Raw genomic sequence first — 16029 nt, forward strand, 5'->3', positions numbered from 1 at the left:
CGGGTTTGAGGCAAGAGCAAGGCAACACTCAGGCGGAAAACAAATTAAAACAGGTAAGAGAAGTTCATCTACCCAGCGCAGGCAGCACGTGCACAGCCAGCACCAGCAGCCAGCTTCAGCCGCTTCCAAGGGGATTCGATGACAGCACGGACAGCAGGTCCATGAACAGGTCCCTGAGGAAGCAGGCAGGGATGTCCCCCGCAGCCCCACCGACACGACAGCCCTGACTGCTGGGGCAGCATGAAGGGCAGGAGCTGCAGAGATGCCTGGGATCACACATTGCCACGGAATGCTAAGCTAGATGATGCCCGCCTGAAGCAGCAAGGCATTTCTGATCTACCAAGGCCAGTCTTTATCTCCTCAAACTGGCTGCTGTGGGTTAACCCCATCCTGGCTGAAACCAGGGCACTGGTCTAAATGTTCTTCGTATTAGAGAACACAGCTGGGCACACGTGAGCCTGAACGCTGGCTTCCTTGGTGAGCAGGTGGGGCTCCACCAACACAAAGCATCGGCTAACTTGGGCGTGATGCAGAAGACTAAGGTAACTTGGGAAGGGGATTGTAAACCAGGACCTTAAACCACCGCCAAAGCTGTCGCTTTTGCTTGTGAGCTCTTCCCCGGCTCACAAGACTATTAATGTACTGAAGGCATCACGAAAGACCTTTTGATGGATTGATTCTAAGTCTGTTGAAGGGCGTGTTTATTGTTACAGTTCATCTCCTAAAACTTTCTCAGCATGTTTCTGCAAAGAACAATTCTGCACTGGAAAGCGAAGGGACAGAATGATGAAGTACAGCCTTTTCACATCCTTCTGGTGGGATCCTGATTGTAAATCTTAGATTATTGAATAAACTTCCAGGAATCGGTATCTCAGCAAGTATAATTGTATCTAGCAAAGCATCTAGTGTAACTGATAGGCTGGAGCCTTCTATTAGAGAATTTCAGCCAGGCTTTTTATAGTTTAAATTCTAGTACAAACTCACGCTGTTCTGATGGCATAGCGCTTTCTGAAACAGCAGACTGGAAATTATGTTTCTCTGTTACAAAGAGCGGAAAAACTTGCACCATCTCGGTATTCACAGCTGATGATCTTCCCAAATTATGAGGAAGTGACATTGCTGGATAAAAGTCATATTCTTCTTATGCTGCGCGACCCTCCTGTAACTGGAAGCTTAACATTCTTGTAAAATATACAGTGCAGTATTATGTGACTGCTCTGGTAATAAAATTACTGTGAAACCAGTGCCTCAAGGGGAAACGCACATAATGTTTCTCCTGGAAAAGCTGCATGTCACAGTGCATAATGTCATACAAACAACATGTCATTAGAAGTGAAAGCAGCAAGTGGGATTAATACGTGCATCAGATGGATATGGTAGACTCGTACAGCGTATGCTAAAGGCGCTCAATCTCAGTAACTGGTTGCTTAAACATCGCACTGCTTCAGACCTTGAAAATAAAAAGGCAATGCTTAGCATAAAATTAACGACCGCCAATGCCATCCTATCGTCCCTTGGAAGGATTTTCTCCCTGCTGTCTTTCCAAGCTGCACGACCGTCGCTGGGGTCTGTCCCAGCAGGGCTACGCCACCACGTTCCTTGTCCTCTCACCCGGGGACTGGGATGGGGGCACATCGGCTCCCAGCTGGGCTGGCTCAGACGGCTTCCCCAGGGAGATCGGGGAAGGAGAGCGTGTGCCCAGCCTTCAGGGGAGGTTCACTGGCTTAGGAGGAGAACAGGACTTGCACTCAGACACAAGAAATACTTTTGCAGCCCTCTGTTCAGACACAGCCCAGCAGTACGGCTTGTTGAATATTTACAGCTGCTAAAAAAATCTGCGTCTTTGAATTGTTGGTCTTCTGATTCACAGATTGGGTTTTTCAGCAGACAAAGCCAGACGAAAATCTGGACACATTTTTACATGGGAAATTTAGGCACTTTTCTGGGTGTCTCCTCGAAGCGCAGGGGCAGGAGGTTGCATTCAGACTCCTACCTGTTTACATCCCTCTGGAAGACTCTGCACCCCTAAATGTTTCTGTAAGGCTTCTGTGCAAGGGGTGGAAAGATGGCTGAATTAAACTGGACTTTATTAGACTTCTTTTGAGGGAGAAAAGAGAGTGATTTTCACGTGTCACGCACACAGAAGCAGCAGTACATTGTAAAGGAAGAACTCTCAATGGAATGGCAAGATTGAGCACAGAAATGCTATCCTGACATGGGGTACATTTTTCTCAGACAGTGACAAATTAAGAAGAGACTGTATTTAGTTTCTTCTTTGTTCGGAGACCTTGAAAAATATGATGCCCATGTGTTAATGTTTGAACCCACCCTCCATTCTTACTGCATTAGTCCTGCTTGCAGTCATCCAATACAGAATCATGTGTGTAATGCGAAACATGTGTCCAGCGATGTGTTCCCTATTTACCAATTATTTAATTAGCTTTATTTGCTCTTTGAGATAGAGGCAAAGCAATATTTTTTTATTTCCTGTGTTTAAGTATGAACCGGTATTGGCCAAATATTTAAGTATACAGAGGTATGCTCTTGATTTACAGAGCCACTCTCGGTAATGTCAGAGGCGGCTCTCTCCCTCACAGGGACATGCCGCCGTCGCTGCTTCCCCCACACCACGTGGAAACCTTGCAAAGAACTGAAGGGGAGGAATGTCGTGATACAGAAGTATCACCTCACGTGGCACTGCAGGCGATCAAGTCACTAAAGACGATAAAATCAAACTTCAAAACCATTGGGATCAGGCACTGAGCTGGTGCACTGCCTTCCATACAGACCCTGAAGCAAAGTGCTTGGCTGTAATGACGTATCTCATTCACAAAAAGAAGCAGCAGCAGTAAAATGCATGAGCAAAGGAGGTGAAGGTCAACTATGATGTACTTATTGCCATGAAATCCTTGCTATCTCCCTGCACTGAGACTGATCGAAGAAGTATACCTGGCGTACACCATCAAAGAACTCTTCACCTTGATTCAGCTCTTTGGTGCTAGCCCAGCGCGCTGGAGCAGATGCGAGGGGAGATAGGAGGGAAAGGGAGAGCCTCTGGCAGCAGCCGCAGCGCCCAACCTCAACTCACCCATGATACTGTCCGTCCCGTTGGCAGGGGGCGTGCAAGAAGACGCACTGTAATGATTTGTGCCACTGCGGTGGAAGGTGGACATCGGAGGAAGACTGGAATTGATGTCTGCTGAGGAGTGTGATGGGTAGCTCTGTGGCAAAAAAGAATAAAAAAAAGATAGTATTTTAACCGTTGAGACCACAGAAGGCAGCATGCTGCTTACATTGTCCCAGTCCCAAGTGCTGGGGTATCACACGCAACTGAGAAAAGCAGAATGCTGCCCTAAGACTAGGCAGGGAATATATTTTTCTACCCCAACTCAACACGTTCTGGAGGAGACACAGCATGCACCTATCTGATATGGATAAGTATCCCCAGTGGACAGCTCATAACTGATGATGCTACCATAGGGATGCAAAGAGAAGAAAGAAAAGTTTGGTGATGTACCAAGCCAACTGTCTGACAGGGACAACTCCTGGCTAGAGGAGCAGCCTTCCGAGGGAAGTGGCAGAAACCCCACACTGCTTTTGACATGAAATCTGACTACAAGATGTGCATAGCTGGTATCACCAAATGTGCCATAAGAAACCACCTGGCCCCCCAGGTAGGCAGCTGGATCACTTTTCCTTCCCACTGCGGTGCCTCTGTGCGACAGACGACTGAAAACCTGCTGGATCAAGCTCTCCAAACCAGTGTGCGACAAGCATCTGGGCAGCACACAGAAGACCTTGGTAGCTCTATGGCTGGATCCAACCTTTATTATTGTGACCCAACATTGCTGTGGTCAAATGTTTTGCTGAACTTGCATTACTACAAACCCGGCTTATATTAGTGCTGTTTGTCACTCTTGAATAGTCTTTTATTCATCGGCGCATAAGACATTGTGTGCAGACAGGTCTTAGAATAGAACATGCTCAGCTTTCATCTCCACCACGGCATTGCCCCCAGCAGAGAAAAGGTCCTGCAGAAGACCTCTAGGTTTTGGAGACTCTGACACAAAGCCTCCTTAGAAACACAGGTAGCTGGAGACACGTGGCAGCACCTGGCCCAGGATCAAGGCACTGAAGTGTTGAAGGATCATCTCCATGCCCTCTGCCTCCCTAGGTCGTTCAGAGTAAGCGAGCTGAGAACATCCTTCCCTTCATTTGGACTATTCAATTACTTTTACAGGATTTCTTGTCATGAAGTGCCAAGTAACCAAATACTGTGAAGTTATCTCAAAGAATGTAAACAACATAGCCCAAACTTCTTTTTCTTACCCATGGAAAAATGACCATCAACTCTGACTGAGGTCTGAGTAATGTTTTCAGGCTTTGACACATCATAAACCACTCCAGGACTTGGGTCCCAAACCCAACCAGCCAAAACGGCGCAGCTGAACAGGATTTCTCGTGTGATGGAGAAATGAGCAAACAATGATTGCTGAGGCCAGTGGCCTGAACACCAGTGACTCCATCCATCTGCCCTGTGAAACGGCTGGTCTGGGACATGTACCGAAAGGCTGGTTTCGGCTTCTCTCACTTTTCAGTGGCTTTTGCCAAACATTTTAGGAAAAACATGAGATCTGAATATAGCTTAGTGCAGAACTGCTCTCTGTATTCAGTGCATCTATTTATTTATCTCTCTATCTATTGATCTGTCTATTATATATCTACATCTTTTTTTCCAATGCATCTATCTATGATATGCCTGAGAAAGCAAAAATAATAAGCAACAGTTTTTCTTTCTTTCTTTTGCTATATGCATTTTTCTCTACAGGTCAGTGAGCAGTTAAGGACATTTGCAGGGAACCGAAGTGAAATCACAAGCTGACCTCTCATTGATGCTCCAGCAGAAATTATGCAGAGAATATTTAGAAGTATCACTGCCTCCCTTCTGTCCCAGTGTTACCCAAAATACAGAAGGCTCTGCCAGTCCAGCCATACATAAATGATTAGTACGAGCACCGACGGCACTGAGCAGCTACAGCCTGGACTAGTATCGGTGGTTCTCGCTATCTCTGAAATTTAGGGCAAATATAATAATACCTGCATAGAAAAACATTTTGTCGAGTTTTGGTGGAACATCCCTACCCATTTGGCATCATATAAATATTTAAGTTCTTCATAAACACCCTACAGGTGACAAGCCCAAGAAAATTCAGAAGTGAGGTAAAAAATGCCAAAATGTTCGCCGCCTTGCCCCATGACGGCACTCTGCTGTCTTACCTCTATCCTCAGCTGCCACCATAAGAAGCCACCTAATTCCAATGGATGAGTACCCATGCAGGTAACAAATGAGATGAAATTGGGTTTTAAAGCCTGTCACTTCAGAGCTATGCTAAGTTTGCTTAGTGCCTTAATTATGCCTTTTATAAGGACATGATTAAGCAGGTTTTGGGGCAATTTCTTTTGCTTTTGACTTCCTATTAATTTTCCATAGCAGCGTGCTAACCTCGTTAAATGTAAGACTTTAAAGATTTGTTTTGCAAATTGATTTTCAGTTTGCAAGAGTAAAGTTTAATTCTTATTCCCTGAACGATGCTTCTGCTGACTTTACAGCAACGGACTCCTTCCTCCCTTAAACCCAGTACTCCTCATTACTTGTCCTTCTCAACAGCCTCCAAGAATGAAAAGCAGAGGTACAGAGTAGAAAAGCTTTTCTGCTTACAGTGTTCCACACATTTTGAGAAATATGACTTTGCTCTGGCTGGCTGTTAATTTCTTTACTGCTTGCTTAAAACCAAAAGCCAACCAAAAAGCAAATTGATGGAACCCCACATTATCTCTACATCATCAGTTCAGCCATGATACTAGGAGAATATCCCTTAAACCATACTCAGATCAGATTTAATTCAAATTTTATTTTATTCCAATACAATATATGGGATCGGTCCCAGCAGCTTCCTCCTGCTAGGGAGCAGGATGTACCAGAGAAAATAAAAAAATTCTCCCTTTTTTAAAGCAGCAAATCGATGCTAGATAGTTATCTATAAACCTGGCCCAGAACAGGACACGCCGACTGCCATAAATCACGGGCACTGGAAAGCGCAGGTGTCAGCAGCGGCCACGAAGGGAGCAGAGTGCACCAACACGGCCTCAGCCGCCGCTTGCGACGCAGGAGCTGCCTGCATCTCCTCCCCCCCACCCCGCTGCACCAGGGGGGCTCTGCACCCCGGCAGTGACACGCGCTGGTGCCGCAGGCAGGGTGAAGCCGTGCCAGCACCCAGCCAGCACCCACCCCTCCACTGCGCTCCCCAGAGCATCCCCCCCCCCAGGCCACCCTGCAGCTTACGGGTTTCCTTCCCTCAGCAGAACCTAAATAAAATCTTGAAGGTTTTCTAAGCTGCCTCACACTTGTTTTTGCGGAGTCGGGAACACTGTAGCGGTGCGTGGAGAACAGTTCAGCAGCACAACTCCAAGACATGCCCATGCCACATGGCCCCCCCTCCCCCCTCCCCGTGCCTTACCAAGCGGTCGTGTGGGTGCAGACTGCAGTAGCTGCTGGACTGGGGGATGTGAGAAGAGTTGCCCAGCATGCCCCCGTAGCCGGGCTGGTTCATCCCGCTGGAGGAGCTCCACGGGTCACTGCTGTGATGGCCATCTGCAAGAGAGGAGGGGAACCCCACTGGTGCCAGAGCCACAGCCGCGTGCCTCTGCAAGCTCCATCCTAACGGGGCTACGGGGCTTCAGCACCAGTACAAATGATGCTGAACTGAGCAACGGTGACCGCTCGTGTCATCCTGCAATGCTTCACTGCAGTCGCACCACCTGGGCTTGAAAGTTTCCTGCTGCTTTATTCCTGCTCTGGTACCATAAACTCAATTATAACAAACTTCAACAGGGACAAAAGTCTGAAGGCTGAAATGAAACCCCCTGCAGCCTACGGAGCGAGGACGTATCACCAGCCTTGGGGAAGCCTCCACCTGGGGAGGGATCCTGTAAAATCTCCACTTCACATATTTCACCTCCAGAAAGTTTTCAGAGTTGTTTCATTGTTGCTTTTTGTTTATTTGTTTAAAATACACAGTAGCAACACTTGTATGGTTTATCCTTTTAAGCCCCCTAAGGCCAGCACCCATCCTGCAGCCCAGCTCACTGCCCAGGTACAGGGCGCACCCAAGGGGGCAAAGAGGGCTCCCCAACCTGTATCAAGTAAACCTGGTGGTTGAACTAGACATGCTGAAAGGGAATTATAATAATACAGTGAAATGCATTTTCTACTGGAAGAATGCCAATGTGTTAACAAAAAAACCCCAAACAAACAAAACAACAACCCCCACCCCCACCCCGAAAAAAAAAAAAAGAAAAAAAAAACTATAACTTTTCCATAATGATCAGCAGACATGAAAGACAGGCACATGGGATGGAAAAGTTGTCGGCTTTTTCAAACTACAGGAGTTGCTCTAATAAATATTATGCCTCCCCTACAGCCCTGCCTTATTTATACACTTCAAACACCCTGGTGGCAGCAGCACTTCTAGCATCACCTTCCCATGGCTGTTTGAACAGTCATTTAACTCAGATTTATGTCTTCAATATGAATCTGCCAGAAAATAACATTTAGAACCGCAGAATGGCTAAGCACTACAAAGGGTAAACATTTGATATCATTAGAAGCCTATTAATCCCCAGCTTTGTAACTCCAGAGGAGTTTCATAGCAGGTTGCTCCTGGGGCAGTATTTATTCGTGTTTTAAGTCAAGAGCACCGTTTTCCTTCCAGCCCCGGCCCACACCTCCCACTGCTCGGCAGAAGCTGGTCCCATCGCCCTGCGATGGGGAGCTGAGCCAGCCCCAGGGATGCTGAGCAGCGCCCATGACCCTCAGGTGGTGGGGACACAAAAGTGGTGTGTTCTGCTTTTCTTTCTTGTTTCCCAAGGGTGGGAAATGGAAAGTATGTATCTGTATATGGAATAAAATCCAATCCCTTGCCCTGCAAATACTTTGGCCAAGCAGTTCTGCTGAATTAAACAGATCTACTTGCTCTTTGCTTAGCCTAAAGCAGAGTATATGTAGAAGTGTTTTAAAGCTCCTTTTTTTGCCCTAAACGTGGCAAAAGATGAGTACCCTAGTTGCGTGTAGGTCTCTCCAAACTCTAAGAATTTTATTTACTAAGCTGTACCAAATTTCTTTGTACTTGCACATAACCACCACAAGAAATACAACATGGTGGCAGTGAGGACGTGAAAACTATGACCCCATCCTCAAACAAGGGGAAGGGTTTCATTTTACATGGGCTGCTCTAATTCCACATGCAGGTGAACAGACACACTTGTAGCACCATATACTTGACCTAAGATAACATCTTTCTCATTAGCATAAAACAACAGTGCACAAAGTACATGCCCAAATTCGTGTGGATCTAGTATACGCATAATATATATGCGCACACACATGCTGGAGGAAAATGCTTCAAGAACCTCGGATGATAAGAGGCTGGCAAGTTATTCATTATGCTGCTTCACTGCAGGATCAAAACAAGATGTTCAGAGGCATAATGGTCAGACAAAGACGGACAGGTCTTCATTTTAATGGTAATGTTACAGACCACAAGACGATAATCCAGCGTGCCTCGACTACATATAAACTAAAATACAAACACCGAAAATGTATGCAAAACAGATTGCCTTTTGAAAGCAGCGTCTTACCTTGCATGAAGAAGGAGCTAGGAAAAGTGCTGGCTGCTGGTTTTGAGGATGGATAACCTGGTGAATCCCTATTGTAGTCGGCAGTGCTTGCTGACGGGGCATAAACCTAAGGAAAAAAGACTAATTTAGTATGCCTTTAGCAGGAAGCAGGAAAGAAATATTGAGTTTTTACCTTGCTCAGTATAAATCCGTTCACAACACCACATAATTCTTCTCTCAGAACACAAAACCCTCAGTACATGTGTGACTGGAAAATAAATTCTAAGCTTCAAAAGAAACTCCAGCCTGACATTTTCCAGCTTTAAACAAGGATATGTGCAAGATATTTGTTAAACTATGTATTTCTGTAAATAAAACGAACAAACAGATGCACATATGTTCTTCCTAGAGCATTACGGAGCTTAAAACAAACAAGAACTTGAAACAATGCTGGTTTTCTCATATGAAAGCGTACAGACTTTACCCACTTAGGACCAAAATTGAAAGCACTGTAAGGAAGTAAAAAACATTATTTCCCAAACTAATAAAATAATAATAAAAAATAATTTAGAAAACCAGCATTATCAAGAACACAGAAAATTACAAACCTGTCTTGGGATATTAAATTCCCATGGATCAAGTTCTTTCCAGAGAAGCTTGAAGGGACTATTAAAAACCTGGATCTACACAAGACCACCAACGCAGCGTGTGTGCACATCAGGGAAAAAACTCCTCCTTTCTTAGGACTTAGTGTATTTGTCTGTGCAATAAACTTAGCCCGTGTGCCAAAACACTCATTTACTTGTATCTGTTTACTGATACACCAGAGCCTCCTGCAACCTGCCTTTAGAAAATACCGACTCTATTTCTTGCTTTAGTTTACTCCAACCAGGACGGCATTTAAAACCAAAACAAAACCAAAAAAAGCCCCAACAACCCAGTCCGGGCTGGTAAGTGCAATTTATTATTTACAACCTAATTCATTCCCTCTGCCTATATTCTCTCTATATTCCTCCGTGCTTTGTTTCTGTGCTGGAGGTGCCTCTCTCCAGATGGTCAGGAAGACTGAAGCACTGTCATCTCCTTGATGAAAATGGATACCTTCCTGCCTCCATTTTGAAGCAGGCAGCAGAACACAAAATTGGCAGAGCGCCTGCTCCGACGTTTGCAGGTCACAGCGAAAGGGAAGAGAAATCCAAGCATGGCCGCTGGCAGGGCTGGGAAGGGCGCCCGGCTCCTCCACCGGCATCCCCCCACCAGGGCAGGGGGAGCAAAGAGCTTCTTGTGTTAAAAAATAAAAACCCACCCAAAAAAGCAGCGATCAAAAGGCCGAGGGGCTGCACAGCAACTGCCCCCATGCCACGGGGCTCCCAGAGCCCCAACCAGGAGCAGGGCGGTGGGATGGGGCTGGGCAGCCCGGCATCACATCCCCGAGGGGCACAGCAGCCCCTCTGGCTCTGTGAGCCTGACGGTGCTCGCCCCAGCAGCAGCTCGGGGCCTGGGACAAGCCCAACGTCACCAACCAAAGCAAAAGTCTCGCGAATATAGTCAAGACCAACACAGGTTTGGGGTGCTGGGCGCCCAGGAGGAGGAATGCCCTGCTGCCTGTGGTGCAGCAGCAGCCCAGGGCAAGCCCCAGGAAACCCTGAGGACTCTTCCGACAGGATTTTACCATTTTTACTAAAAGGCAATGCAGCCCCCTGCCTACTGACCAAACCCATTGCCGAGCCACCAGCCTGCGCCACCAAGCACCGGACACCAGGCGGGATGTGATCGCTGCGATTGCTGCCACTGTCAACATTCTACTCGCGTGTCAGCACTTCACTGGATAAAATTACAAATGTAATTATTAAAGAAAATATGATTTAAATACCTACAAGTAACTGCCAAAACCCTGCTGGCTGCCTGCCTGCAGGAGGGTGGGCAGGGCTGGCCCTGGCCAGGCAGGGGCACCCAGCCCTTGGGTACCAGGCTGTCATTTTGGAGCAGGGCTGCCACGTGCTCTCGCCAGGCACCACATCCCAGCCTCCGCCATGACAGAGAGGGACTGGGGGGTCCACCACCCCAGGATCAGTCCCTGCACACATCAGTCAGGCCCAGCACCAGCTGCAGCCCAAAGTGTCACTAATACTAGCACCTCCGGCATCGCCGTCTTCAGATCAGCTCTCCCTTCAGGATGCTGAGTGATGCAGAAAGCGAGCTGGCATGGGACATTAGTGATGGCTTCAACCTGTGGCCAGGGGCAAAGTCCCTCTTGATCTCAGCCCCTCTGCACATTCTCAGGATGAGTGCTGTTGTTCAGCTAAGGGAGGGGATGTCAGGAACACAGGTAAGTGGCTTGTTGAAAATCCTGAGAGTCAGGATGAAGAAGAGCTTCAGTCAGCCCAAAGCTCCGCTCCCTGGTCAGCAGGAGGGTACGGGGGTGCCTCCCCCCAACACCCCCTCCCACTGCTGCTCCTGCATTGCCTTCAGAAATGCTTCACACAGGTCCTGCAGCGCCCAGTGAACAGCCCTGCAGAAACTGCAGAGGTTTTCAGAAAAGATAACGGAACACCAGATTTAACCCTGAAAAGATCAGATGGACATGTCAGGGGGCAAAAAAGGTGCTTGAACACAGGCGGTGCCCAGCAAGGCAGTAAGCACACAGGTCGGAAAGCAGCCAGGACACCAATGGCAGCGTGCTGGCTGCACCCACTGCGCTTCTTCCCTCTGGGCTGTGCCCGTGGAGCACGGAGGGACCCCAGGAAGGGCTGGGAGGGGTGTTCAGGGGGGGTGTCCCCTTGCCCTCCCATTACCCAGCGAGCTCATAGCTCTCGTCCCTTCTGCTCAGGCAGCCCACAGTGTGCCCTGGCTGCCAGGGAGGTTTCCCAAAGGACAGGCGGACACCCCACAGGTGACCTCGTCGGTGAGGCAATGCCGCCAGCAGCATCCCAACGACCATGTTGTAAGAACGGCTCTGGGAAAAACGAGGTGGCCCTGGCCTGGAAGGAGACAAAGAAAACTCCTCCTGTGTCCACTGCACTCACTCCTGCTGTTTCAGGAGTGACCGCCACCTCTACCTCCCCTGCCCCAGTGCAGGGACGGTCCCAGCTCACCCCCCTCTCCCCACACAGCCCAGCCCTCCCGCTCACCATGACACACATCCACCTCAACCCATGCCTGGTCCTCCCGGCAGTGCCGCAGCCATCCAGCCTAGCGGCTTTCAGACATGCCTCTGGCTCCACCAAAATCACCCTGGGAGAGGCCCCCCCCCCCGATGGAAATTTGGCTTTGCACCTCAGCCTTCTGCAGTACCTGCACAGCATGAGTTACCCAGCTCTGACAGCTCCCCATATGCACTGTAAAGAAAGCAAGTATGTACTTTACACCTCTTGCTGACTTGTTCCCTAATTTGAGTTTGCTTTGCTTCACTGCTTGTTGTCAAACTGAACCGTAAAGCTGTGGGGTCAGAGTCTCCGCGGTGGGTGCCTGAGCCACAACTGCCCCTGCGCCGGGGCTCCATAGGAACGCTCTTCAGGAATAACCCTGATGGGCACAATCAGCACTTCAATGAACTTACAGAAAACCACGGTGGCAGCAGAAGCGTGCCGTGGGGCTGGGGATGCCCACGGAGGGGCAGGTCCCTGCCCTCGGCTCCCACCTGCCAGCAGCTCCAACCCACCTCCCAACCCGTCAGCAACGGGAGACGCGGCGGGGCAGGGCGGCAGTTCAGCCTGGGACAAACGCTGTATGAAGACCCTGCCTGAAGGCTTTGGTACAGGGCTGGTCAGCTCGGAGGTCAAGGAGGGAAGCAAAGGAAAGCAAAGCATCAGTCGGAGCAGGGGAGGGCAGACGGAGGCTGGCAGTCATGAAATGATGGGAAAACCAGCCAAAATAAATGCCAGCTTACAAAGTGTCATGTAACTGGGTGTAACTCTTCCTCACTAAAGACAGGATACTTGATTTATTCTTCTGTTGGTTTTACAGCTGAATTTTCACACAGTGAAAGCCACTGGGCTGAGGCAAATTAACTCATTTTGCTGTGACAGGCTTAGTCATAGGAAGAATTTGAGGAGATATAAGGTAGCTATTTAAACAAAATTGTGTATTTCCTGAAGAAGTGTCACTCTTTCAACATAAATATTCATTATTGTCAGATTTTTATCACAGTGGGATTCTCATGTTATCACGAGATTAGTTAAGAACACACATGGAAATTCCTCTCCTGTTAAAATGTGCAGAAGTCTTCAGATTTGCTTCCCACTGTATCATTGTGACTGCCGTATTTTCAACAGGCAATAAAGAGAGTGTAGGAGACTATTAACTGGATGAACAATGTTCTGACCAGCCCCTGTCTTTGTGTCATTCTTCGACAAAGCAATGTTTAAAAAAAGCAAGAAGTGTATTACTTAATCACATTAATAATCTATCAAAAAATGTTTGCCAGACAATTTTACAGAGATGGAATTGCGCCGATAACCCTGTTTAAACAGAAACATAAATTATCATGAGTAAGAGATGATGAAGAAAACAACCCAATAACTTGATCCAGAATAGCTAAAGTAAAATGGGTTAAATTTACGGCACTAGTAAAAATGGTGAAATGCTGTCTCCTAAAAGGCAAGAGAGAGTAAACTGTAGATGAGTACAAGTGACTTTCTGATTTGACAGAAAATATATTACAGATTTAAAAGGCGTTAATATTCTTAAAAGAGAGCCTGAATTTAGAAAATCACTCTGACTCATGCTGGGAGGTTTGAAGAGATGATGAATAATGATCTGGGAAAAACATGCCATTCTGTAATGTGACATGATGAAAAAAATTATCACATTGTTGCCATTTTTGGGAGCCTGCCTGCAAGTTCCAAACACCTTTTCTTCTTTGATTCTTCCGGAAAGCTCACTGTCCTGTGAACACGTTTCCAACATCTTTAATTTTTCAGTACTTGGGAGATGTGGTTTGCAGAGGTGTCAATGTGGCGGGCACTGCCCCAACGCCTCTGGCCCAAGCCGCACTGAGCATCCCTGATGCTCGCGGGTGGGCTGGACCATGCGCGTGCCCTCTGCCTGTGGCGCCATGCTCAAGCCTTGGGGATCCAGAGTCCATCAAATAAATGATAACCAACTTTGAAAACACCTATTAGTAAGTCAGGATGTCAGCTACGGAGTAACCGGAGGCGTGCTGGCTGGTGCTGGCACAGGCTGGGGGGGAGGAATCCCGACCCCGCCGGGACAGGGATGCGGCTGCCCCTCACGGACATCGCCAGTGGGGATGCGTGCACCTGCCAAGTACCAGGAGATGCCTCCGGCTTTGAGGCTCTGCGGGGCGGACCGGCCCCCCGACCCCCCATAGTTGCTCCATCAGGGAGCTGGGGGGCAGCTGGCTGCAGGTGTTTGGAAACCCAGCTCGAGCGAGGAGATATGAAAGGTTTTCTTTTTGGCTTCCACCTTGGCTCTTCCCCTCAATTCCCTCCACCTGTCCTGTCGCAGGTACTGGCTATACCGTTGCCAGAATATTTCAGATTTCCCCTCAGACTGGAACATGTCTCCATTTCCCCTGCTGACAAGATACTCTGCATGAGGCAGGCTGGATGGGAGGGCATCCCTCGAGTGCGAGGGCTGCATCAGCGTGACGGGGCACGGGCAGCCCCATCCCGGCCTTCACACACAAGGTGAAATTGGGAAAAATCTATTACCTGGCACACACGGCACAACTGTAAAGCACAAGCTGTAAAACACGGCTGTGACTGAGAGCAGCTTATTTCCATACACAAGGGCAAGCGACTTTCACAGGTACCTGCTAGGAGGAAATGTTTGCGAAAGAGAATAAACCCATCAATCAGTAGTCCAGAGACTTCGAAATACACAGTGAAACTCCTTTAAAATTAAGATCTCAAAGAGAACATTTATTAAATTATAAGTCCATTACCAAATGGCAAAGCGTACTGGCTATCAGAGCTGTCAGGAGGAATAAACCTGCTCGCTGGAACAAGCTGCTCTGTGTTAGCAGATGTCAGCTTCTCACAGAGGGAAAAACTCTCTTAAGCGAGTACCTGCCCCAGCAGCCAGCACTTGTGGCAGGAGCCTCGCTGAGCCTGCTGTGCCGGCCACGCAATGCCACCTCTTCCCACCGACCCCCGCCTTGGTGGCACCCACCGGCTCCTCCATCAGGGCTGGCCACCACTCTCTGTGCTCCCAGGTACAGCAACCTTCTCATCACAACCTGTCTCCTGTGGCATTCCTACGGCCGGGACTGCTGCTGAGGGTCCAGGAGGTCCCCATGTGCCGGGTGGCAGGTGAGAGCGGGGCAATGCCCCGGGCAGCGGCAGGGGAAGAGCTGCTCTAGCAGTGCAGTCCCCAGCCTGAGCGCGCCCGGGGAAACGCTCTTATCAGCAAGGCTAAAAATGAAAGTGTTTTTAAAAAACAGTAATTAGAAAATAAATTCACTACTCCTTCTTTTACAACCGCTTGAGGGGCACACTCGGCTGCTGTTGTCACTCCTCCCAGCTCTGCCATCAGATCAGCAACGGGCCCTGCAAGGCTAGGCGGGAATTTCCCCAGCTTTTTGTTAAGAAAAAAATTAAAAATAAATCTGTACTTTAATATGTGCGAGGAGCAGACCCCCCTTTCCATGGGCTGACCTGTTCCAGGTTTCCAGCAGAAGGGCACTTTTCAAACCACAGGTCCCTAATTTCGGCCACATGTTGCTGCGGGTGAGCGGGGGGAGAGGAAGAGGAGCGGGCGCGGGGGTGGCGGGCGCTGATGAAAAGCGCAGCCCCGCCAGTGAAGCACATTACCAGCCCGGCCTGGAAGGGGCCGGAAGGAAAACCCACCCACCTCACCCTGCGTTTATTCTATCAACCTGCAATTGCAGCAATCAAAACCAGATGTCGGCTCTTCCAGATCTTTCTCACAGGACAAACACGCGAAAGGCCTCGGGCCTGGCGTTGCCATCAAATGGTAATTGAGACCATATGAGCCCCAACACAGAAAAGCACATGCAAACCACCCCCTGGCCCCGCGAGGGGTATGAAATGGCAGGTCCCGCTGAGCCGCTAAGTGCACGGTGCGCCATGAAAAACAAGTGTACATGGGCAGGGCAACCACCTGTACAGCATGCCGCCCCTGCTGCCAGGGCCCGCGGGCAGGCAGGGGGCTGCCCGGGGTTAACAACACAGGTTGGGTAGTGCAGGTGGGAGGCTGAGCGCGCCCCTCACCACCTTCGCATCGCTGCTTGCGCCACGGCCATCCCTCGACGCCGGCTCTCCGGTACACACCGCACCGTGCATCGCACCATGCACCGCGTGCCCTGCACTGCAGGTTGTGCGGCGGGTTCGCTCCCGTGATGGCCTACCCTCCCGCTGCTCGTGCTTA

At 48.9% G+C, this 16029-nt stretch overlaps 1 protein-coding gene across 27 annotated transcripts in view; it reads right to left on the reverse strand.

Annotated features, from left to right (window-relative positions):
* TCF4 (transcription factor 4) overlaps positions 1 to 16029 on the reverse strand; it is a 240339-nt gene that overhangs the window by 34764 nt on the left and 189546 nt on the right. For all 27 annotated transcript variants that reach the window (XM_056323838.1, XM_056323839.1, XM_056323843.1 and 24 more), the window contains 3 exons: positions 8698 to 8803; positions 6519 to 6652; positions 3089 to 3221 (listed from right to left, as the gene is read on the reverse strand). In XM_056323838.1, the coding sequence (XP_056179813.1) occupies positions 3089 to 3221; positions 6519 to 6652; positions 8698 to 8803 (373 nt within the window). The remainder of the gene's footprint in view (positions 1 to 3088; positions 3222 to 6518; positions 6653 to 8697; positions 8804 to 16029) is intronic.

Source organism: Falco biarmicus, chromosome Z (assembly GCF_023638135.1).
Source record: "Falco biarmicus isolate bFalBia1 chromosome Z, bFalBia1.pri, whole genome shotgun sequence".
Taxonomy (NCBI): domain Eukaryota; kingdom Metazoa; phylum Chordata; class Aves; order Falconiformes; family Falconidae; genus Falco; species Falco biarmicus.